This window comes from Trachemys scripta, chromosome 8, assembly GCF_013100865.1.
Source record: "Trachemys scripta elegans isolate TJP31775 chromosome 8, CAS_Tse_1.0, whole genome shotgun sequence".
Lineage (NCBI taxonomy): Eukaryota > Metazoa > Chordata > Testudines > Emydidae > Trachemys > Trachemys scripta.
This window is the reverse complement of record NC_048305.1, coordinates 46,739,373-46,764,687: the sequence shown is the minus strand read 5'-3', so window position 1 is coordinate 46,764,687 and position 25,315 is coordinate 46,739,373. Positions and strand designations below refer to the sequence as shown.

The 25,315-nt window shown below is 42.3% G+C and overlaps 1 protein-coding gene across 3 annotated transcripts in view; it reads right to left on the bottom strand.

The window, feature by feature from the left end:
- The window catches only part of KIFAP3 (kinesin associated protein 3), a 154,196-nt gene that overhangs the window by 9,446 nt on the left and 119,435 nt on the right, over positions 1-25,315 (bottom strand). Inside the window, exon 20 of one of the 3 annotated variants that reach the window (XM_034778758.1) lies at positions 2,635-2,684. The exons of the other annotated variants lie outside the window; for them this stretch is intronic. Coding sequence (XP_034634649.1) covers positions 2,635-2,684 — 50 coding nt within the window. The remainder of the gene's footprint in view (positions 1-2,634; positions 2,685-25,315) is intronic. 3 annotated transcript variants of the gene reach the window in all.

Below are 25,315 nucleotides of genomic sequence, written 5' to 3'. Positions count from 1 at the left end.
TGAAAATTTTCGGCTGAGAAGACACTATATATATGGCAGGGGGACCACACTATGGCCAGCTGAAGGCTGAAACCCAAAGACCACACCTGTTTTGCATAAAACAGAATCAGGTGCAGCCCCTTTCAACTTTAATGTGGTGAAATGGGGAGAGGAGACTGCAAGCCCCAAATGGCTACTTAGTTCAAGACAAAACTCAGCATCCTCAGACTCAGATTGCCTATGGGCAGATTCTCTTAATTAAATACAAAAGTGGCTACACCTAGCATTGCAGAAATGTGGGGGTTTCTTCTGGCCTTTGTCCGCCCTAATATAGTTTAGGATACCAAAAAAAGGTGTGGAATACTGTGCTGGCCACAAGTACTATTAACCACTAGATGGCACTCTCTCCTCATTACAGAATATTGCCAAGTACTTCCAACTATTTCCAGTTTAGTAATCCTTATTTAAACAACTTCTAAATGTATCTAAATGGATAAAAAGCTAGGCAAAAAAACATGGTTTCAATTACATTCTCAGCAAATCAATTTTCCCCCCTTTTGTAAATGTGTAAGTAATTAGGTACAGGTCCCTACAGGTTAAACTTTGAGCAGCATCAGTTATTTCCAAATGGTTCCGACATATGGTAGTGTCCTGAAGAAAAATGCAAGAGATGGATCAGCTGATAACTACTTCAGACATTGCATTAAAAAAAAAAAAAAAAAAAAAAAAAAAAAGAGAGAGAGAGAGAGAACAAAAAATTATATTAAACTCACCACCCTCCAGAAAATGGTGCATTATCTAAATATTTCCCTCAGGTAAATGAATCCTTGTCTATGCCTCAGAAAATATTGGTTTTGCTTTCAAGGGAGTTTAGTGCTCTTGAAAATTCCCAGCCTACCCTCTTGGATGATTGGGATTGGTGGGCAGAGTCCACCTGAATGAAAGCCTCCCTGTCCCTCCATCCCCTCAGCTGAGGGAGGGGCCACAGAACCCAGAAAATGGAGTACCAGGGACAAAAAGTGAACAATCAGGGGGCGGGGATGGTTTGCCAGCACTGCAGACTGATGTTCTGGTGGCACCCAGAGCAGTTAGACCAAGAGTAATGACAGCATAAGCATGCCCCATGCCTGCGTTCTGCCGCAATCTTGACCTGGAAAGGCCACCTTGATGGTGGAGAAAGGAGTTTAGTATCTATGTCCCATGGAGTCTTTCCACACCTCTGCCAAGGATGGAGCCAGTTGTGATGGTGGGGTTTAAGATGTCCACTAGTGACCGGACTGAGATAACTTGCTTTGTGGGTTCTTATTTCTACCTTAGACCATAGATCATCCCATGCTTTGCTGCACATTGGGCTACCCACATTTGCCATCCGTGCCTGTCAACTGCCTTTCTCTCCAAATCTTCCCATTTCATGTTGAGATGCTTGATGTGGTTCAGAACTGTTTGTTTCTATGTTATTCGCGGTCTTCCTCTCTTTCTTCTTTTGTTTTCTGGCTTCCCTTCAAGGGTGGTATTTCGTAAGCGTTCTTTTTCCAGCACATGTCCTAGTCACTGATGTCTTCTTTTGTAGATTATTTGTTAGAGGGTGCCTTGTCCAGTAATTTTTCTGACTTCTTCATTCGTCTTCTTATCTCTATATGTTATTCCCACTACTCTTCTCAGACATTTGTAAAGAAATGCATCCAGCTTTTGCGTATCTTTCTTGGTAAGTTGCTCTAGGTTGTGATGGCGATAACAATTGCTTTTATTTCTACACTAGCAATCAAATTCAACTTACTCTTAACTAAAGAACTGGGGTTAGTATTATTGATACATCACCTAAAGGGATGCTGGGCACTATACAGACCCCTGTTCTGAAAAGGCAGTGACATATCTTAATGAAATCAAGCAAGTAACCCCAATCCTCCACCTCCTCATCCCCCTAAAAAAAATCCATCATTTTCACTTCCCATTACACAGTTCAAATTGATACCTAATGGGAGCTCATTCATACCACATACAGTTATCTAATAGAAACCGATTGCACAGCATTGTAGTGAGTCTGGAGCAAGTGAGTTTCTGAAATTGCTCTAATCTGTAAACTGTTAAGGCATCTCTCTCTTAAAAATTCTTTTACTTGATGGTAGACGTTAGTGACTGTGCTCACCATACAGCAAAAGCACCACTGGTTTCTCACTGATGGTTTACCAACATGTCTGGGACTCATGGAGTTAAACAGGGAACACATCTAATTATTATGTAATGCTAACCTCAGCTGCTGGTTCATTTTGAGACCCTTTAAAATATGAACTGTGTATTTTACCCCTATGCACTCTCTTAATGATTTGTTTTCTTTAGACTGAAATCACTTCCAGCCATCAGTTATACTCGCAGTCTCTACACATGCACTTCTCCAAGCACAAATATTTCTTTTTCCTATTGGTCTGCCAACCCCTGTCAGAGCAAATTTCACTTTAAACTAAATGCAATGATACTTAAAACCTCTTGGATTACTCAGGCTGTTGGCATGATCTATGACCTTCCCAGAATGACAGCTGAACTTTCTAATTTGCTTGTACGGCTGGGGAACCGAAGAACACATGCCAAGGGGGAAAGTGCTCCTAATGTGCATGAGTGAAGAGAGATTTCTTAACAGCTTTATTTATTGATATTTACCTTGATTCATAATGTACAAAAATAATGTGCCTGCCCTGGGTCCATGGTGCCTAGGAGACATTTTAACATACAATCAAACAAAACTAGCAATATCACCCTTATCCAAGCCAGGAAATGCCAGGCAGTATCTCCCTTCCCCACATATACCTGCTCTCATTGTACCTGTCCCTCGCTCAAAGCCTGAGAGAACAGACAGGCTTTGTAGTAGACCTGGAAGATTGGGCTGTTTCAGACCAGGGGATGAAGGGGGACACCCTGTGCCAGCGCTCTGACGGTATTCCAGTTCACGGGCCCGCACTGGCTGTAACTCTATGGTGCGGGCAGAGAACAGGGCTCTTTAGGTTCTTCCACATTAGGAAAATTAGTACCCGAATTACAAAAATGGCCAGCGATGGTGCACAACTGCTCGCTGTAGATTTTCATGACAGTGGTAAAGACACCTCAGCCCCGTTCTGAGCACTGGTGCTGACAGTTGCAGTAATATGGGTGCTAATTCCTCAGGTTAGGCAAGCCTTCAGAAAGGCAGCTTCCAGGGCATTTGGGACTTTATGGGTCAAAAGTAACACTTTGAAATCTATCTGGAAATCCACAGGTAGCCAGAACAGAACCCAGAGCACCGGCACTGTGCGCTCCCAGAAGGAAATACTGCTGAGGATGCAGGCAGCCTCACTATACACCAGCTTCAGTCTTATACTGTATTTAAAGATACCGTATAGCCCCATGCAGAGTGCACTGCAATAATCAAACTGTGAGGTGACACAGGCATGGATGAGGGAAGCCAGGTCCACATCTGAAAGAAGAGATTGCAACCTCCTGATGAAGTGGAGATGGACATAGGCCTTCTGGTGAAAGCTGATACATGACCCCACAGCAGGTGGGGAAATTGTATTTCAGAACTTGAATATGGATTTAAGGGACTTAAATATGATTTTTTTTGGTCTCTGTTTCATGTTTGGCATCCAAAAATGCAGGGACAAAAAAGAATTGGCCACTGAAAACAGGAGGTCAAGATCACATACAGTGTTAGTGTCAGAGCCAGGAATAGAAGCCAGGTGTCTTCAAATCCTAGTTCTACTCTGAAGACCAGCCAACCCCCACTACCTAAATATTTTGCATGAATCAGATTGATGCAAGACCCACTTGTAATTTTAAGAGGCACTAAACTAGTCAATGGGAACACATTTTAAAAAGATCTCCATTTAGTACAAGTGCAAATGTTTATCCCTACACGCAAGGTGGGGCCTTGATCCAGCAAAGCACTTATGTATGTGCAGAACTTTTCACTCATGATAGCTCCACGGACTTCTGTGGGACTACTCGGATGCTTAAAGCTACTCATGTGCTTAGGTGCTTTGCTCAACTGAAGTTCACTTGCATGCATAACTATGCAACACATATGTACGCACATGGGATCTGATCTTGCTCCCACGGACTTATAACTGATCTGGCAAAACTTCCATAGACATCAATGGAATGAGGATTAGGTCCATGTTTTTAGGTGTGCAGGATCCTTTGAAAACTTGGCCTCAGTGCTGCCCACAGACATAGAGCTCCCTCTTTGAGAATCATTTGCATACCTTATAATGATGAATATTTTAAGAATACAGTTTAAAATGTGCAAGGTTCCCTCCCCCCCCCCCCCAAGCCACACAACTGGTATTCACAATAATCTTATCCTCAGAGTCCTATCATTTCACTTCTGAAAGAGACTCTATTAGTCAGTGACAGTATTGTTGATAACATATGGTACTGTTACAGTTCTAGCCTTCCTGCTGTAAAATCTTATGCCATAAAACTTTGGAATGCATAAACTGTATCAGGTTCCTGTGTATAACAGAGGATGAATTATGTTCAATACATGGTAGAAGACTGTATTTTTCCCTCATGGGGTACCCAAACCATGAAAATGAAACACCACTCACCATAACTTTGAGACATAAGCCCAGCATTATAATACATAAATAATACATAATAAATCTAAATCGTACCATACTTGAGTGCCAACAAGAGACAGGACTTGATAGTGTTTAAGTCTTTATTTTCTCTCCTCTCTTGGTAGCTCTCATTTTTAAGTGTTGATGAAAAGTACTAGATTGAAAGCCCAAGAGCCTTTATCTGCAAGTAAGAGACTACAAGTTTCTCAGTGTGCTTCCCCTCCCCAACACACACAAAGACCACCTGTAGAGTTGGGAGGATCAATGAGTAGCCTGAAGCCATTAGTTCCCTGGACTTTCTGCTGAGACTGCCAATCAAGTGCCAGCTAGGATGATCGTTTTGTGATGGACCCCTGTTTACTAAGTAATGGATCGAGGCCACTATGCTAATGTCACACAGGTCACTTAGCATTCAGATGGTAGCTACTCATGGTTGCTTGGACTTTGGTAAGCAAAGAGACGAAAGATTCCATAGACCCACTATATAATAGTCTGATGCAGCTACTTCTTTGTTTCTCCTTAATTGTCCACTAATTTGTTCTGCCCTTCAGCTTATGACAGCAAATCCTGGGAGACAGATTAGAAATTTTTTAAAAAGTCAGAGGTTTTTATATGTAATAACATATCCTGTAACTATAGTCATGACCTGTAATGATATGATCATTGCATGATAAACCACAAATATTTTAAATTCTGTATCTCATGGCCCCACCTTCCTTCTTCCCCTTCTGTTCATCTTTCCCATACTTTGTCTCTCTCAAACTCATCTTGGATGGAAGCTTTGGGGCAGGAACTGTGCAGTTATTGCTACATAAAGTACCATGCATATCTGCATACTATTAAATATTAATTACACAAAGAATTATATTAACATTAACATTGCAAAGTCAAGCACTCAAAAATTAGGAAATGCCAGAATTCAGGTTTTCTGTGTTCCCTTGTGCATATGCTTTTTGATATAGTCTCTAATTAATCACTAGACCCACTAAATCGACTCCCGCTGCATTGATCGCAGCAGCATCAATGCCTGGTAAGTCTAGACATGGCCTGACTTACAGCTGTAGCTGGGAGTGCTCAGCACTTCTGTAAATCAGATTAAGGGTCTCAAGTCAGGTGGCCAAAGTTTGGTGTAAGTGACTTGCCCTGCATCACACAGGAACTCTGTCAGAGGCAGGGATGGAATCTAATGCTCTAGGGTACCGTTCAACTGCTTTAACCATGAAACCATCCATTCTTTTTCTGCAGTCTCCTGCCTCATTCACTATAAACTTTCCAACTTCTGCAACAAATGAGGAAGGGCTCCTATAGACATCCTCCTTAACTACACAGCTTTGATTTCTCCTGAGTGAGCCAGGGGCCCTGAAGGAAAAAGTAGTATGTGATCATGTAATTAAAGACTGTACCATAATGCATATGCACAAGAAGTCTCAATTAAGGTTGCAGAGACCTTAATTCCAGCATGTACTAATTTCTGAGTGCTTGATTTTGCAACTTTAATGTTCTTTTAATGTGGGCTGGTGGGTGGCTGTTTTTCCCCCTATGTATTATTTATTATTCAATTTAAAAAAAAATTGAAAATACAAATTCCATCATGTGGCATCACAGCCTCCCTGCTTGCGGTTCAGGTGCCTTGACCTGCACCCGGAATGGCCTGCCGTAGCCCAGAGCTGCATGGAAAGTCCTGTTCAGCTCTAGGCCGGAGCATGCAAAAAGTGGAAACTAGGTCAAATTACAAATAGGGCTGTCAAGCAATTAAAAAAATGAATTGTGATTAATCGCACTATTAAACAATAATAAAATACCATTTATTTAAATGTTTTTGGATGGTTTCTACATTTTCAAATATAGTGATTTCAATTACAACACAGAACACAAAGTGTACAGTGCTCACTTTATATTTATTTTTGATTACAAATATTTGCAATGTAAAAAACAAAAAATAGTATTTTTCAATTCACTTAATACAAGTACTGTAGTGCAATCTCGATCATGAAAGTTGAACTTAGAAATGTAGAATTATATACAAAAAATAACTGCATTCAAAAATAAAACAATGTAAAACTTTAGAGCCTACAAGTCCATTCAGCCCTATTTCTTGCTCAGCCAATCACTCAGACAAACAAGTTTATTTACATTTGCAGGAGATAATGCTGCCAGTTCTTGTTCACAATGTCACCTGAAAGTGAGAATAGGCATTCGCATCGCACTGTTGTAGCTGGAATCACAAAATATTTACATGCTAGATGCGCTAAAGATTCATATGTCCCTTCATGCTTCATCCACCATTCCAAAGGATATGCGTCCATGCTGATGGCTTCTACTTGATAACAATCCAAAGCAGTGTGGAACGACGCATGTTCATTTTCATCATCTGCATCAGATGCCACCAGCAAAAGGCTGATTTTCTTTTTTTGGTGGTTCGGGTTCTGTAGTTTCTGCATTGGAGTGTTGCTCTTTTAAGACTTCTGAAAGCATGCTCCACACCTCAGCCCTCTCAGATTTTAAGAATTTGAAGTGCCTTCCAAATCTTGGATCGAGTGCTATAGCTACCTTTAGAAATCTCACACTGGTACCCTCTTTGCGTTTTGTCAAATCTGCAGCAAAAGTATTCTTAAAATGGACAACATGTGCTGAGTTATCATCCGAGACTACTATAACATGAAATATATGGCAGAATGCGGGTAAAACAGAGCCGGAGACATACAATTCTCCCCGAAGGAGTTCAGTCACAAATTAACACATTTTTTTAACAGCTGTCATCAGCATGTTCTCTGGAATGGTGGCCGAAGCATGAAGGGGCAAACGAATGTACAGCATGTATATCTGGCATGTAAATAACTTGCAATGCCGCCTACAGAAGTCCCATGTGAATACCTGGTCTCACTTTCTGGTGATATCGTAAGTAAGAAGTGGGCAGCATTATCTCTTGTAAATGTAAACAAACTTGTTTGTCTTAGCGACTGGCTGAACGAGAAGTAGGACCAAGTGGACTTGTAGACTGTAAAGTTTTGCATTGCTTTGTTTTTGAGTGCAGTTATGTAACAAAACAATTCTACATTTGTAAGTTTCATTTTCATGATAAAGAGATACAGTACTTGTATGAGGTGAACTGAAAAATACTATTTCTTTTATCATTTTTACAGTGCAAATATTTGTAATCAAAAATAAAGTGAGCAGTGTACACTGTGTTCTGTGTTGTAATTGAAATCAATATATTTGAAAATGGAGAAAAACATCCAAAATATTTAATAAATTTCAATTGGTATTTAATAACAGTGTGATTAAAGCTGTGATTAATTTTTTGAGTTAATCACGTGAGCTAACTGAGATTAATCAACAGCCCTAATTACAAAAGATGAATATAAACAAATAACACAAATATGCAGGGACAAAATTAGAAAGGCCAAGGCACAAAATGAGATTAAACTAGCTAGACACAAAGGGTAACAAGAAAACATTTTACAAATACATTAGAAGCAAGAGGAAGATCAAGGACAGGGTAGCCCCATTACTCAATGAGGGGGGAAAAAACAACAGAAAATGTGGAAATGGCAGAAGTGCTAAATTACTCTTTTGTTTCAGTTTTCACCAAAAAGTAAGTAGCAATTGGACATCTAACATAGTGAAAGTCAGCGAAAATGAGGTTGGATCAGAGGCTAAAATAGGGAAAAAACAAGTTAAAAATTAGACAATTTAGATATCGTCAAGTCACCAGGGCCTGATGAAATACATCCTAGAATACTCAAGGAGCTGACTGAAGAGATTTGAGTCATTAACGATTATCTTCAAAAACTCATGGAAGACGGGAGAGATTCCAGAGGACTAGAAGAGGGCAAATATAGTGCCAATGTATAAAAAGGGAAATAAGGAAAACCTGGGGAATTACAGACCAGTCAGTAACTTAACCTCAGTACCCAGAAAGATAATGGAACAAATAATTAAGCAATCAAAATTTGTGAACATCTAGATGATAATAAGGTGATAAGTAACAGTCAGCATGGATTTGTCAAAAACAATTCATGTCAAAGCAACCTAATAGCTTTCTTTGACCAACTAACAAGCCTTGTGGATAGGAGGGAAGTGGTAGATGTGATGTATCTTGAGTTTAGTAAGGCTTCTGATACTGTCTTGCCTGATCTTCTCATACACAAACTAGGGAAATAGGTGGGTGCATAACTAGTTGGAAAACCATTCCCAGAGAATAGTTATCAGTGATTCACAGTCAAGCTTGAAAGGCATATCAAGAGGGGTCCCACAGAGATCAGTTCTGGGTTGGTTCTGTTCAATATCTTCTTCAATGATTTAGATAATGGCATAGAGTACACTTATAAAGTTTACGGGCAATACCAAGGTGAAAGGGGTTGCAAGAACTTTGGAGGATAGGATTACAATTCAAAATGATCTGGTCAAACTGGAGAAATGATCTGAAGTAAATAGGATGAAATTCAATAAGAAGAAATGCAAAGTACTCGACTTCAGAAGGAACAATCAGTTGCACACATACAAAATGGGAAATGACTGCCTAGGAAGGAGTGTATCTGGCCATTATAGTGAATCACAAACTAAACATGAGTCAACAATGTAACACTGTTACAAAAAAAGCAAACATCATTCTGGGATTTATTAGCAGGAGTGTTGCAAGCAAGACATAAGAGGTAATTCTCTATTCCACGCTGATTAGGCCTAAACTGGAGTATTGTGTCCAGTTCTGGGCACCACATGTCAGGAAAGATGTGGACAAATTGGAAAAAGTCCAGAGAAGAGCAACAAAAATGATTAAAGGTAGAGAAAACATGACCTAAGAGGGAAGATTGAAAAAAAATGGATTTGTTTAGTTTGGAGAAGAGAAGACTGACGGGACATGATAACAGTTTTCAAGTATATAAAAGGTTGTTACAAGAAGAAGAAAGAAAAACTGTTCTCTTCAACCTCTGAGGATAGGATAAGAAGCAACAGGGTTAAATTGCAGCAAGGGAGGTTCAGGTTGGACATTAGGAAAACTTCCTATCAGGGTGGTTAAGCACTGGAATAAATGGTCTAGGAGGGTGGTGGAATCTCCATCATTGGAGTTTTAAAGAGCGGGTTAGACAAACACCTATCAAGGATGGCCTGGATAATACTTAGTCCTGCCATGCGTGCAGGTGACTGGACTACATGACCTCTCGAAGTCCCTTCCAGTCCTACGATTCTATGCTCAGTGTGAACAGACTCTTCAGGTAATTTAGCCGTTAAAATCTGTCCCAGTCTCTACACTGAATTTGTGTGAACTGCAATTACCATTTGTAATTTTTCAAAGGTTTATAACTTGGCCAGATTAGAGTGGGTTTTCACAGGGACAATAAAACGCATATCCCTGACACAAAGGGCCTCCCCACACTGCTAATTTGAAATCCCTGCTCCAAAGCATGGGGTGCTAGAGCTCTTTAAAGAAAAGGTCACCAGAATTTATTTTAACATGGGCAAAACAACATTTTTATTTAGTCTTGTTCTCAGAAATGACTAAATCATTTTGGCCGAAGTTTTAAAAAAAAATTCAGCCTGAGGCAGACACCCAGCATGGAAAATTTCAGCCCAAAGAGAAATTCTGGCAAAGTTATAAGCCACTGAAGACAGGGTCTTATAATGGGAAGTGACAAGCAACCATAAGAATAGGCTGCACTATCAGCCCCACCTATAATAAGGAGCCACATCATCTCCCCTACTTTTCTGCACAAATGGGTAGGACAGAGGGCTGTAGTGAGGGAGGTAGAAGAGAAACTCAAGCAGCATTACCCTCCTCCCCTGCTACCAGATCCCACGGAGGTCCCCCATGTAAATGTGTGTGGCTTAGACTCTACTCACTTTGGGGGCAGGACAGAGTCCCATCTTATGCTCCTACTTTGCCCCCAAACTTGCAGTGTTCCCCATTGAAGTGAATGAAGTCTATTACAGCTATCCCACCGATGCTCAATCTGGGCCTGACTCACCACTTTTATGCTGGTGTTACACCGATGATTTCAATGACATGACACTAACCAGCCCCCTATCTCCTCCCTCAGAGGCAGCACACTGAGGTGGCAGCTAACCAATGGCAGCAGGTGTCCTGAAGGAGCAGTAAGTTAGGAGTCTGGAGGACCCCACTCAAATATTGCGGGTCCCCAGCGCGCACACATTCCAAATGCCACAACCTTGTCCAATTGCTGGAGAGAAACCCCCTCTCTGGTACACTCTTGGGAACTCCACAAGTTGTAACTCTCCAAGTGTCCAGAGTACAATACCTGTTCCACGGTGGAGGGGGTGATCAGAGCCTCTGCACACACCCCATTTTGGTGTTACCCATGGAAGTCAGGGGTACGAGACACCCCTGTTGCCGCCACCTCGAACAAGTGACCAAAGCTTCAATTGACATTATTTCTCCAATGTTACAAGATCGAGCAGACAGCCTGGAGTTTAGCTAGTCATAGATGCGGTTCATCCATTTTCCAGATCAAAACTCCTTCTGGATACAATACAGTGGATCAAAGAGACCACTAATGTAACTGACATACGTTAGCAGTCGTAGCAATGTGTGCATGCATGTGTTGATGGGGATTGTGTGAAAATACACTCAGTTCTAAAAAAAGAACAGGAGTACTTGTGGCACCTTAGAGACTAACACATTTATTTGAGCATAAGCTTTCGTGGGCTATGGCCCACTTCATCAGATGCATTGAATGGAACATATAGTAAGAAATATATTTACATACAGAGAACATGAATTTGAATCTACTTCCCCATGTTAAGTATCCTCACACCTTCTTGTCAACTGTCTAAAATGGGCCATCTTGATGATCACTACAAAAGTTTTTTTTTTTCCCTCCTGCTGATACCTCATTTTAATTAATTAGCCTCTTACAGCTGGTTTGCCTACTTCCACCTTTTCATGTTCTCTGTATGTATATATATTTCTTACTATATGTTCCATTGTATGCATCTGATGAAATGAGCCATAGCTCACGAAAGCTTATGCTCAAATAAATGTGTTAGTCTCTAAGGTGCCGCAAGTACTCCTGTTCTTTTTGCGGATACAGACTAACACGGCTAATACTCTGAAAGCTGTCAGTTCTGAAAGCATCAGTGAGCTGCTGGGCTGGACTTCTTGGGCCAAGCTGCCAGAGCATGGTTGGGAAGTCTTAGCTGGAGGAAGTGAATGATCAGGCCATTAAACAGAAATGTTTTATTAGCTCTCTCTAGTGGTACTGCAATCCTGATTGACAGGCACAGATTCACACAAAACTCTGCAGCATTACCTGTTATTCTCCCCCTTTTCACCAAGACAAGCTACAACAAAATCCTAATTAGATCATGCCTATGCTGCCAGAGAAAAGAGTGCAGACCTGTGCCTGTGTGAATGTAATGGGCCCATGAATGACACCACGCTAGTCACAATGGCCCTGGAAGAGCCATTTTAATTACTGAAACGTTATATTGTGTTGCCTGCTGAAAAAAAAAAATCCACAAACTGACTGTAAGAAATCACTCTAATAAAGATCTGTCACCAGCCAGAAAAATTTTATTATACTATGCTAATTTATTTTCTCAGGGAAGGACGAATTGCATTGAATATTCGGCAGCTTTTTGTGGCCCCCTTTTTAGGTGCATACTCAGGGTAGAAGGTATTGAGGGAAGGGTTTAAAACTAGGCAGAATCAACTGGCTAAAATTCCTGATCATGTGGCTTTGAAGAGCAGACCCAGAACTTAGTATGAACTCTCTTTAAATATGGTTAATGTCATCAGCCCTAATTGTTAAATCAGCCAAAAGAGAAAGATGCTGTGTAAAGCAACCAGACAGAACCCATAACTAATACCTCACCAAGTTATTTAGCATGTGACAGAATCCCTTCCACATTTGGGCACACTTTAGAAAGCACAGACTTAAGTTTCATGTATTGACCTAATACAGGACTGACTTTATGCCCTAAGCAAAACAACTGACTTCAGTGGAGTAGAGTGGGAGGTATGAAACCATTAGATTTGGCCAACTAACCTTTGAAAGGAGGAGGCGCATCAGAGAAACCTATCAAACCTATTCCTGTCACTCATTAAAACAGGTTAACCCCAAGGAGGCCATATGTCCGGCTTTCACAACACTGGATTAAATGGAGTTTCCAGATGCCATTTGGCAAAAAGTCCAAGAGCATCTTAACAAAATTTTCTTGTTCCAGCCATTTAATTATAGGCCAACAGCAAAATCTGAGAACTGTGGAAAAATGAGCATTGTCTGCGACATCCAAGTCCAGCTACGTATCCAGGGAAAAGAGCTCTAGAGTTCACTGCTGAGAAGTGATTCTTAAATGTTTCACAACTGAATGGTCTTAAAACAAAAGCTCTGAATTAAGAAATTCAGAACCCAGTATGTCTTGTTGAAAAGTAGCATAGCCTATTATCTCTGCTGAGTGATGGAAGATGGTTCAGTGGTGAGGGGGTAGCCTGGGACTTGGGAGACCCAGTATAAATTGCCTGCTCTGATACTGATTCCAAGTGACCTTGGGCAAGTCATTAGACTCTCCGTGCCTACGTGCCCCCATCTGCACAATGGAGAGAACAGCACTTTCCCTACCACACAGGGGTGCTATGAGGATAAATACATTGAAGACTGTGGGTAGTCTACACTGGCAAAGTTACAGCGCCACTCAGAGAGCGCTGAAGGGAAATCATTGTTGTTTGTTCATATTGTCAGCTGCCAGCGCAATAACGTGTTCACACTTGCAGCGGTATTGGGAGCGGTGTACTATGGGCAGTTATCCCACAGAGCACCTCTTCCTGTTCTGCTGCTAAGAGTTGTGGGAAGGTGGAGGGGGTCACGGGGCATTCTGGGTCCTATCCCAATGCCCTGTGATGCATTGCTTCGCATCCCAGCAATCCCTGTGCTCCCATCCACATTTGGCGCCATCTTTAACTGTTTGTGTACTGCACGCTCTGCCTCCTCAGTCTGCAGGAATGGATCCCGCACTGTTGACCAGTATCGTTCTGACTAACACATCTTGAGTGGCAGTGGAGTTATTCCTTAAACTACAAAGGCAAGAGGAGTGCAACGTTGATCTCGCCACACATAGTAGCTACGACATAAGATTGCTTGTGGCATTCACAGAGGTGCTGACCATGGTGGAATGCCGCTTTTGGGCTCAGGAAACAAGCATTGAGTGGTTGGATCACATCATCGTGCACGTCTGGGATGACGAGCAGTGGTTGCAGAACTTTCTGATGAAGAAAGCCACATTTATGGGACTCTGATGAGCTCGCTCCAGCCCTGTGGCACAAGCAAATGAGAATGAGAGCTGCCCTGCCTTTGGAGAGGCGCGTGGCGATTGCACTGTGGAAGCTGGCTACCCTAGACTGCTACCGATCGGTCGCTAACCAGTTCGGAGTGGGAAAGTTGACCATTGGACTCGTGTTGATGGAAGACTGCAGGGCCATTAATCACATCCTGCTCCGAAAGACCGTGACTCTGAGCAACATTCATGACATTGTGGATGGCTTTACACAAATGGGATTCCGTAACTGCAGAGGGGCGATAGATGGCACGCGTATTCCAATTCTGGCACCAGACCACCTAGCCACATTAATCAGCAGGGGTATTTCTCTATGGTTCTCCAGGCGCCGGTGGATCACCATGGGCATTTCACAGATATTAACACAGGCTGGTCCGGAAAGGTTGCATAACGCACATATCTTTTGGAACGCTGGCCTGTTCAGGAAGCTGCAAGCAGGAACTTTCTTCCCAGGCCAGAATATCACCATAGGGGAAGTCAAAATGCCCACTGTGATCCTGGGAGACCCCACTTATCCCTTAATGCTGTGGCTTATGAAGCCATCCATGGGGCACCTTGACAGAATCAAGGAGCGGTTCAACAACAGGCTGAGCAAGTGCAGAATGACTATTGAGTGTGCTTTTGGCCCATTAAAGGTCCGCTGGTGCTGCCTATATGGGAGGCTGGACCTGGCCATTGACAATATTCCTATGCTTATAGCTGCAGGCTGTATGCTCCATAATATTTATGAAGGGAATGGTGAAAGCTTCACTCAGGGGTGGACCACTGAGGCTCAGCGCCTGGAGGCTGAATTTGAAGAGACCAGGGCTATTAGAGGGGTGCAGCGTGGGGCCATAAGCATCAGGGATGCCTTGAGGCAGCAATTTGAAGGTGAAAGCCACTAATATTTGTTGCTATGCTCAGGAGTGCAGAGCTTGTAATGCTAGAAGGTGATTGTGATTGGTGCAGATAATGCACTATGAAGGTTTAAGAAAATTACGTGTTGCTTTGCAGGGCTCTGTTTGCTTTCAATTAATAGAATAAAAATGGCTTTCAAATCAAAACAATTATTTTATTAAAAAACAAGTGTGTCCACTTTGCGCTCCATAACATTTAAGAGCCACTCCGTGGCTTCATTCTGGCATGCTGCGTTCTCCTTTCGGTCCCTCTTTTCGCTGTCCTGCCACTCCTTCAATTCCTGTTTTTCGGCTGCGGAGTGCATCATGACCTCAAGCAGAAAGTCGTCCCTAATTCTTCGTGGCCGCTTTCTAATTCTGTGCAGCCGTTCAGCCGGCGATAACAAAGAGGGAGGCTGGATTCCCAAGGTCATATCTGTGAAGCCAAAACAAAACATTTTACAGAAGCAGTATTGTTTGCAACACACAGGCCACTGATTCAGTGATTTTAAACACAGCCACTATTCACATACCTGTCACTAACTGGCTGACCCCAAGCAAGCACACATGAGCCACAAGGCCCCCAAAATGGTGAGTAGCCACAGGGGCAGGGGAAATCTGTTTCCAGACCTTACTGTACACTGGGCACATGGCTCTTGGGGAGAGCCAGCACTGTAGGGGGGGGACAGGATGTGATCATTATGGAAGATATCTCGCTGCTGAGGGTGAGCAGGGAATCAAGGGAGGGTCTTTTCCAAGACTGTGGTTTCTGCCCTGTTATGCGGCTCGCCTGTGTGCAGCAATGGTCCCCCACCCCCAGAGACAGCAGAGTGGCGTGGGAAAATTCCCTTAATGGGGCAAGAAACAAAGCAGCTCTGCCAAAGAACCTACAGCAGTGGGTTGCCCAGTATCAACATGAGCGTTTCCTGGAGATCTCCGAGGCAGATTCCTGTAAGTGAGGAAGTCAATCAACAGCCTATTCCACTGCTCAGACTAGGCATGTGGTGGTACATTTGTCATACAGACACAAGCCTACTTTCTGCAACCGTCCTGTCCCCAACAACTCGCTTCAGTGATTCACAAAATCAAAGCCACTTACCAAGGGCCTCCTCTCCTGTTTGCGCTTCGCCAAGATCTGACAGTTGTAACTGGCTAGCCTCCTCCAAGGTAGAGAAGAGCTCTTGGCTGCATGTCTCTCTGGCCTCCGAGTCGTCCTCTGCCTCTGAGTCCCCCTCCCTCTCCACAGCCTCGTCCAAGATTTCCTTCTCCTGGCTCAGTCCACTCTCGACTGGCATGTGAGCCAATGAAGTATCCACAGAGGACTTCACAGTGGAGGTGGAGTCGCCACCAAGTATCGCGTCCAGCTCTTTGTAGAACCAGCAGTTCGTAGGAGCAGCACTGGAGCGGCGGTTTGCTTCCCGTGCCTTGTGGTAGGTGTTCCGCAGCTCCTTCACTGTGACCCTGCACTGCAGTGTGTCCCGGTCATGGCCCCTTTCTGTGATGCATCATGAAATCTGTCCTTAGGTATCATAATTCCTATGGCTGGAGCACAGTTGGGACTGGACAGCCTCCTCTCCACAAATGCTGATGAGGTCCAGCAGCTCAGCATTGCTCCAAGCGGAGAATCGCCTGTTTGGAGCAGGCATGGCAACCTGGAAAGATGCACTGAGACCAGTGCACGTGTCATCAAGCAAACAGGAAGGGGACTTTCAAAATTCCCAAGGAATTTACGGGGTGGGGATGACAGTTGGTCACCTGAGGACAAGGCAATAGAGTTCAAACCAATGACCAGAGAGGCAAGAACAGGCATTGTGGGACACCTCCCAGAGGCCAATCGCAGCGCTGTAAATCGACCATGGTGTCTACACTGACACCGTGGTGCTGTAGCCCTGGCGCAGAAAGCTGTTCGCCTCTCGTCGGGGTAGTTTTTTTTATAGCACTGCAACTGTGCAGTTTCTGCGCACTAAGTGGCTTGGCAGTGTGTACCCCTCAGGAGTTACAACGCAGAAAGTTGCTTTACTGCGCAGAAACTTGCCAGTGTAGACAAGGCCTGTGTGGCGCTCGGATACTATAGTAATGGAGAGACCATAAGTACCTAAAATAGATCAGCCCAAGATAGATTTGAAAACCCCAATCTGATCCTGCTGTAATATTTTTAAACACCAGAAAGACTAAACAACAATTTACCATCATGCAAAAGGACAGTCAACAAAAAATTCAAAAGAACCAATGTATTCACAAATATTGGCTAAATACACAGAGTAATCTGGCACCAAGCACAATAATGCCTGAGCAAATCTACAGCCACTTTCATTTGAGGATTACAAAAGTATTTTACAAAAATTACTTCACAAGCCTCACAGTTCCCCCTTGTGATAAGTGAGCATTACACCCATTTTACAGACTGGGAAAGTGGTTCAGAAGCTAAATGATCTACAAAGGTCACAAACTGAGTCAAAGCTATAACAGAATTCAAGAGCTCTGACTTTCAAGTCTGAGCTCCACTCCACAGAAAATGCTCCCCTTCCAGTTGGCTCTGAGAGCCGTCATCCCACCAAGCAGAGGTATCCATTTCTAAAACTAATAAAACAGTAGGACAAAAAACATGAGAAGCAAGGGAGGAGTTCCCCAAAATGGCTAAGGATAGGCCAAAATATTTCATATCAGTACTGAAAATGGGTGAAGTTCATATCCCAATATTAAACTAGTATTACAGCTGGTCTGACCATCTGAATGGACTCCACTAATGGCGGTTTTATGCTCGGTATGGCAGCCTCAGGGAAACAAAGGGTGAGCGCCTCAGCTAGTATAAATGAGTGTAGCTCCCTGGACGTTACTGGAACTATGCTGTTGGGTAGAAAACGGAAGCTGGCTCAAGTTTTTAATTCAAAGTTTTCTTCTTGACTAGCTCTTCCGTTTTCCACATGCTTCTCACCACGTGTGCTGGATTATGCACAAGATGCCCTGAGCAAGATGTGCTCTTGGTAGGAAAGGTTCTGGGAATGCAATTTTCACCGTCAGGAAGCTATCCCTGTTGTGCAGTTGGTGTATTCTAAACTCCCATCTCATTTACACATTTACTGCGACTCCCAGGGACCAGACACAGCTGATGCCCCAGGATCAGAGCTATGCTGAAAAGTGAGTGGAGAAAAAAAAGCAATTCTCCCCAGATATGTTTTGAAATGGCTCCCTAAGAGAATAATGCCATCATGTCCCTAGCTAACAGTGTTGTCCCCAGTTGTCAGCGCCAAGGAGCTGGCAGCCTGACGCCAGGGGCTCCTTGCTAGCTAACCAGTACATCACAATTAGTCTTTCATATCACATGAGCCCTGTTACAGCATGACAAAACATGGCATGAAAAGACTGGAAGACAATCGAAAGCCCAGAAAAATGCTGAAAAAAAACCCCAGTCAGTTTTGCTTTGACTTACACTGCATGTGAAGAAGAGCTTTAAAAACTGCTTTCTGTACATAATCATTAACATGGGATTTGTAGTATTCAGTATTTGGAGCATGCAGCAAATACTGTGAGAGCATTATTGATCATACAGATCACGGACCAAATTCTACTGGCTACACACCAGGGCAGGCTCCAACGAAGTCTGACCCAAGTCATCCAAAATTTTAGTGTAGTTTAAACGAATAATTGACACCAATTTGCTTGTCCAGAAGTTATCCCTATTCTGAATGCTTTTTAAGGGAATGTATCAAGGATGAGATGTGCACACATGGAATTTTTTCTGGACTCCAGGGCCCTGGATCTTTATTATGCAGGAATCTCAGCTTTAAATACATAAAAAGGTTTCTCATTCTCATGATTGTGCAGAAAGCCTTGAAAATAGTAGCCCCAGAAGACAAATAAAAAGAAATCCAAATTTATTAATTTAAAAATCTCATGGTATCTAAAAACTAATATCACTATCTTGGGGGCCTGGCTCACATTTGAATACCTCAAGGTTGGCAAAACAAACTCCAGTAGTAAAATTCTACTACCAACAACATTTTGTCAAAAACAGAAATATAATTAATTTGGTACGTGAATTTGAATATCATGTACTGAACATGCGCTGTAACCTTGAAGAAATATCCTTACTAACTTACTGCACAAAAAGGCTGGGCTTTTTAGGCCTAAATTTTAATTTTTAATCCTGCAAGCATGTTTGCACATAACACCCAAAACCCCCTTTGGTTTATTACAGTTTTAAATCTTTCTTCCAGGTCTGGCCTTGCAACCACTTGTCTTGGTAAAATAGGTCACTTAAAAAAGGAAAGCTCAATAAAATGAATTACAAAGACAACAAGATTAAACTGATTGTACTGTTTTTGTACAGTGCAGCTTAGTTCTGCAAATATGCTGCTGGCTGTGGTTTGGCATTTAACAGCATGCGATCAGTGAGAAGGAGGAAATTTTATTCTCATTAACTGTTGCAGATTTACTGCAGTGAAAAAGGGCTATGTAACCTGAGTAGTGACAGAAAAGAGAGATCAAAGCCACAGTCTGGAAACTAAATAAACCTTCTGGCTACTTCCTGCTAGGAAAATTCACTCTGGCAATGTAAAACAGAGTCCAGTTAAGAACTACTCTCAGTTTTATGAGCTGTCACAGCAGCTCGAGTGGTTTGGACTAGTCAAGTTTAGAACATTATATTTCCTTGTTTTTGTCTCAGATACTTCTGTAAGCAGTTTGACTTTTTTTTTTTTAAAGGAGAAAAATAAAACTAAGAAATTCTTTTCTTTTGGTGAAAATGAAGGTCAGAGCTAAACTTATTAAAACCAGGCAGGTCTTCATTTGCACATTCCAGTTTTATTTACTACATTTTAATATTTTACTTGGAGATTTATAGGCAATGTACATTTGCTTTAATAACTCTTCCACATTCTGTTCACTTATTGTTTAATGTAAGTGCAAATCAGTTTACAGAACCCAGATGGCTTGTAACCCAGGAGCCAGTCTATTCCTTGCAGCACATCTGGAAGGGCTATGAACAGCAGACAGAACGTGGGAATTAATTAATGCTACATTTCAAAAGAGACAGACCCAGATTTGGGGAGGTCTGTAAAACATTCCAAGGGACTTGATCTTACTGCTACAGTTTTCTGATATTCTTTTAAATTATTAATAGCCAACTAAATCTTATTGGTTAAGTCAGTCAGAATGCAGGTGGAATACAGTAGACTAAGAAGTAACTGAAAACAGTTAAAGAGTCACCACAAGTCATAACTGGCCCAAACAATCCATTGATCTAAGAGCTGAAATGGATTAAAAGCTCAATGCCAAGTCTCTTCCCAAATGGAATCTGCATCTCGCTGAAAAGATTACAAATTACAATATTCATGACCAAGCTATTTCATTTATTACAATGCTACTCAAATTATTCAGAGTAATAAACAAAACACATAAAACAACTGCAATATGACCCCGTACGATTATGGGCCACAAAGTGTGGTCCAGCAGATAGGGCACTGAACTAGGCGTCAGGAGTCCTGGGTTGTATTCCAGGCCCCACCACACAGCCTTGGATCAGTTACTTCACTTCTCTTTCCCTCTTTCCCCTTCCACCTTTTGTCTGCCTCGCTCTAGACAATCAGCTCTTAGGTGCAAGGACTGTGTAATAAGGTGGCACCTGTGCTTTTGAGGTCAGACTAGATGATCTAATGGGCCCTTCTGACCTTTCCTAAGTGCTTGTCTACACAGGAAATATCACTGCATTAGGACACCACTGAGTTGGTTCTTTCTTGTTTGGATAGCACCAAACTAGAGTCAGTACTGGGGACCTGATCCTGCAACGAGCTCTGTATGGTCAGACCCCTGTGCCCTTGGGGATCCCCACTGACTCATGCAAAGATTCTTGTAGGATCAGGGATCTGGTCTTTAAAAGGCTGTAAAAACATCCACACTGTAATAACATGGCTTGGTCCTATCCATACAGGTGAGATCAAACTGTGTTATAACATGATCAGGGCACTATTGCCAATTTCTATCAATGACTAAATTTAGCTTCATAGACAGGCTCTAAAATCTAAATCAGAAGCCTACTACATTGACAATATAACAAGATCACACTACATGCCACATCTGAAAGATCACCTTCATAAATCCAAGATAGCCTGAATTGTCACACTGAGTACAATTCAATATCCACTGAAATCAACGGGAGTCTTTCCATTAACCTTTCATGAGACACGCTCAGAATCCCAACAATGGACCAAGTTTCTTGCTGGTGCTTCTAGGAACAGGCTAGCTGTTAATGTCACAAATTTACAATATCCAGTCAGACCTAAGGAAATATGAAAATGTGTCAAACTTGGTGCGGGCTCGTGATCCCACTCAGCCGATCTTATACTAGAATATGTTAAATATATATTTGACTTTAGTGTTAACACTAGAGTATTTTTCCAGGATAAATACCTTTTACTCCAGAAACTTCACTGGTTCTGGGCCTCTCTTTAAGGCCTTTTTCTTGTTCGTTTGAGTGGGATTTACAATTTGCTAATGCTGATGTGTGATAAACTAATAAAACCTGGCTACAACGTTATGGGCCCAATTTACTAATAAAACCTAATTCAGTTCTCCTTGGGAACTGCAAATTGAATAGTGTCCAAATGTAGAAACTGAATATCACTCTGCTGAATGCATTTCAAGGGCAAAGAGGTGTCACTTGTTAATCAAGTTTAAATGAAGCAAAAAAGGTAACATGGAAATGTAAAAAACAACAACCACCACCATGGTAAAGTAATATAATTAATATAGCTTTACTTTATTCTATCCAAGGACAATTTTTTTAAGACCATTAATACATGCAGCCCTACACCCAACCTGCAAGGCAGGTAAGCATTAGCCCTACTTTACAAATGGGGAAACAAAAGGCACAGAGAGCGCATGTGACTTGCCTCAGAGCCTACAGATTCACTGTGTTGTCTCCTCCTGACTCCCAGTCTTATGACTACAGTATAAGACCATCTACCACCCCATTTTACAGCTATGCATCATCCCTCTTTCTCATGTGGTCTCATCCCTCTTTCTCATGTGGTAAAGGAGGCTTTAGTTAATGACGTAACTACTCTACATGCAAGATTTCCACAATGTCCACAGCAGCAGCATAGGAACAGAGGCCATTTTTATATTTACTTTCTATTTACATGCAGATTTTAGCAATTTATAACAATCTACCCTCTTTAGAAATTCAGGGAGGGATTTTCATAAATGCTCAGTGTTGGCTTAACTCCGCTTCCACTGAAATCAACTGAAGTTTTATCACTGACTTCAATGGGAGCAGTTTGAGGTCAGTGCACAGTGCTTTTCAAAATCTTAGTGCCTTGGCATTATTTCATAGATCTTAAGGCCAGAAGGGACCATTAGATCATCTAGGCTGACCTCCAAAACACAGGCCAAAGAACCTCACCCAGTAATTATGAGACCACCCTACCCCCAAAGAAAAGAAAATGCATGCCTGATCTTAGTACAACCGCTTGCATCCACAATCATGGCTACTGTTATTCCTAATGGGCAACAAGTACATCAGACTATCGCTGGTGCAGATCCGGCTTTAAGTCTGGCTTTGACCACAAGTGCTTGTTAATTTTAGGAGGTCTCCAATACACAAGTCCATGTCACCAAACCACATCCAACGGGGCAGCCTCTGCTTAGGAAGGCTGCCAGTCAGGCCTGCAAGTACACTGGCTAAGCTGGGTGTGGCAGCTTGCTTTGCCTGCCCATACTAAACCAATGTATTAGCCCGTCACTTTCAGAAGTAACCTGTAACCTTCCGGTCAGTTGCTGAATTGACAGGAAGAAGACCCCAAGGAAAAAAAAAATCAAACTCAAAAACCAGAATATGACTGAAAAGTCAGTGTGTCAATAGATTAGGCTTTACACACAAAAGATAAAACCATTTTAGAATGATCCCCTTCTGGCCTCCAGGGGTGTGGCTCCCCTGCTTCAGAAACTGATTCTGCAGGACAGAGACTGAAGCAGAGCTCCTCCTTAGAGGCCAAATCCACACTATAGTGCAGTGTAAATGTATGGTGCAAGGATGGTGTGACTGTCCTGCATAAGTCTAACTGAAACAAAAGAATATAGCTACAACTGCCAGGGTTAAAAGGAATTAAATGTGGGGAATATTTGTGTATGCACATGTAGGGATGTACTATTTAGTTATAATCATTTTCAAAGCACTTTTACAGACGTTTAATAAGTGACTTTTTACTACACACCCTTAAAAAAGGAAGCAGAGTTTAAGGGTATGTCTATACTACGGAGACTACACCAGCATAGCTATGTCACCGTAGCTATGCTGGCACAACCGTGTAATGTGGACACAACCTATGTCAACAGAAGGGGTTTTTCCCTCTGTGTAGAACGCCACCTCCCATCTACCTTGATGGAAGAATTCTTCAGTATCATAGCTGCGTCTACTCTGAGGGTTAAGTTGGAATAGCTATATTGTTAGCGGTGTGGATTTTTCACATCCCTGACCCATGTAGCTATGTCAACCTAACTTAAGTGTAAACCAGGCCCGAGCGATGTCAGTGCTGAGTGGAAGAGTTTCTGGTTCCCAGACTTCCACATGATCCACCAGAGCAAGGGAAAAAACAGAGCTATAATTCCCTGGCTTTAAATCTAGGCAATTGTCCCACTTAGGTATTGGGATAGATGGCCACCTCATGAAACTACATTTGTTTGACCCTCACTGCTTTGTGGGAAGAGGCTACAGTTAGACCTCTGTTAAAAGGACATGTTAGTGCACATACAGGATCAACATTATACAGAAATCCTTGTCTCAATGAAAAAGAAAGGGAAGGCTGTGCACTGCCAGCTCTACTACATTCTGTCCAGGGTTACAGGAGCTTGTATTTGAGAAAGGGGTATTTCAAAGTTTTTCTGAAAGAAAAATTGAAAGCTTGGGCTACTTTCAGCATTCCTAGTTATTTGTCTAACATTACAGATAGCTTAGTCAGAATTCCCAGTTTCTCAATATTTACAAGCATCTGGCACTTACTAAACACTAAGTCTGTGCTATTACCTAAGCTTCATCAGGATAAGTTAAAAAGTTGTCTTTTCCTGCAGGGAAAAAAGAATCCCGTGGACGTCTCAATTATAAGATATTTAGCTATGACAATTTTGCCTGGAACCGGAAAGTCATTAATCTCTGGTGTGTTATTAACATATGAATGCAGATAAATGAACAAATGGCATATAATCCTGAACATATCTTCCAGATGTCTTCTCTCTCCTTCAACTGAGACACTGCATTGTCACCATATTAGTCAAAGGTGAGTTTTTTTGTTTTTTGCTGCTGCAATAAGCTCTTAATACAGAGTGAAAGTTTTATTAGAACCAAGAGTCCTGAATTTAGATTTAACATGAAAATTTCCAGTTTCTGCCTAATGCTCATCAGTTTCTGGAAGATGGTATTGAGATTCAAAGCTGGAAATCTAAAATCATAAAAGGGGAGATTACTTACCCATAACTGGAGGTTATTAAAAATGTTTGGCCCCTATCTGTATTCCGCTATGGGTTACGTATGCACACTATGCACCCGGAGCCGGAGAATTTGAAAGTAGTGTCCACTGGTCTGCCCATGTTCACCTTGTACTTTCTACAAAGGGGATAAGGGTGGGACAGATCAACCGCCTCTCCAGTTCCTTCTCCACCACGATTCAAGAGGCGATCCAAAGCAGAGGAGGAGGAGGGCAGGTAGTGACATACAGATAGGGACCACGCATCTCAAAGAATCTCCAGTTACTGGTGACTAACCTCCCCTTCTTCGAGTGATGATCCCTATTGTATTCCACTGTGGGTAATCAAGCAGTAGTTTAACAGTAGGATGCGAGGATATAGATGATAGGGCTGAGCGAAGGACAGCTGTTCCAAAGGCGGCATCAGCAGAGGAGTCTTAGACTATGGCATAGTGTCTCGCAAAGGTGTGAATGGGGACCCACATGGCTGTTTTATAGATATCAAGGAGGGATATCTCCTGAAGCAATGCCATAGTGACTGCTTGTGCTCTCATAGAGTGAGCTCTTACTCTGGGGGGAGGATGACACAAGGGGGAAGGTTCAATAGCTGATAGAGTAGACTGCAGCCAGAGATCCATTTGGAGATCCTCTGGGTAGAGGTTGCTTTTCCCCTGATTCTTTCTGTTACAGTGATGAATAGTTTCTGGGACTTCCTGATTGGTCTTGTTTTGTGTAGGTTAAAGGCCAAAGCCTGCCAGACATCAAGGGCATGGTGTCTGTTGCTCTGAGGAAGTGGGAGATTTAGGAAAGAACACAGATAAGTGAATTGATTGGTTCAAGTGAGATTCCAAAAGAACCTTGGGGGTGAATTCAGGGTGTAATCATAACAAAATTTTATCTTTATGGAATACAGTGAAAGGAGGATCTGCCATCATCGATCAAAGCTCATCAACCCTTCTGGTTGAGGTGATGGCTTCATGGAGAGAAGGGACATGGAGCAGGAAGCTAGAGGTTCAAAGGATGGTCTTGTGAATGCTGAGAGAACAAGATTCAAGTCCCACTGAGGGGCAGGCTTGTGAATAGGTGGAAAGGTTCTAATTAGGCCTTTCCAAAATCTGGTGAT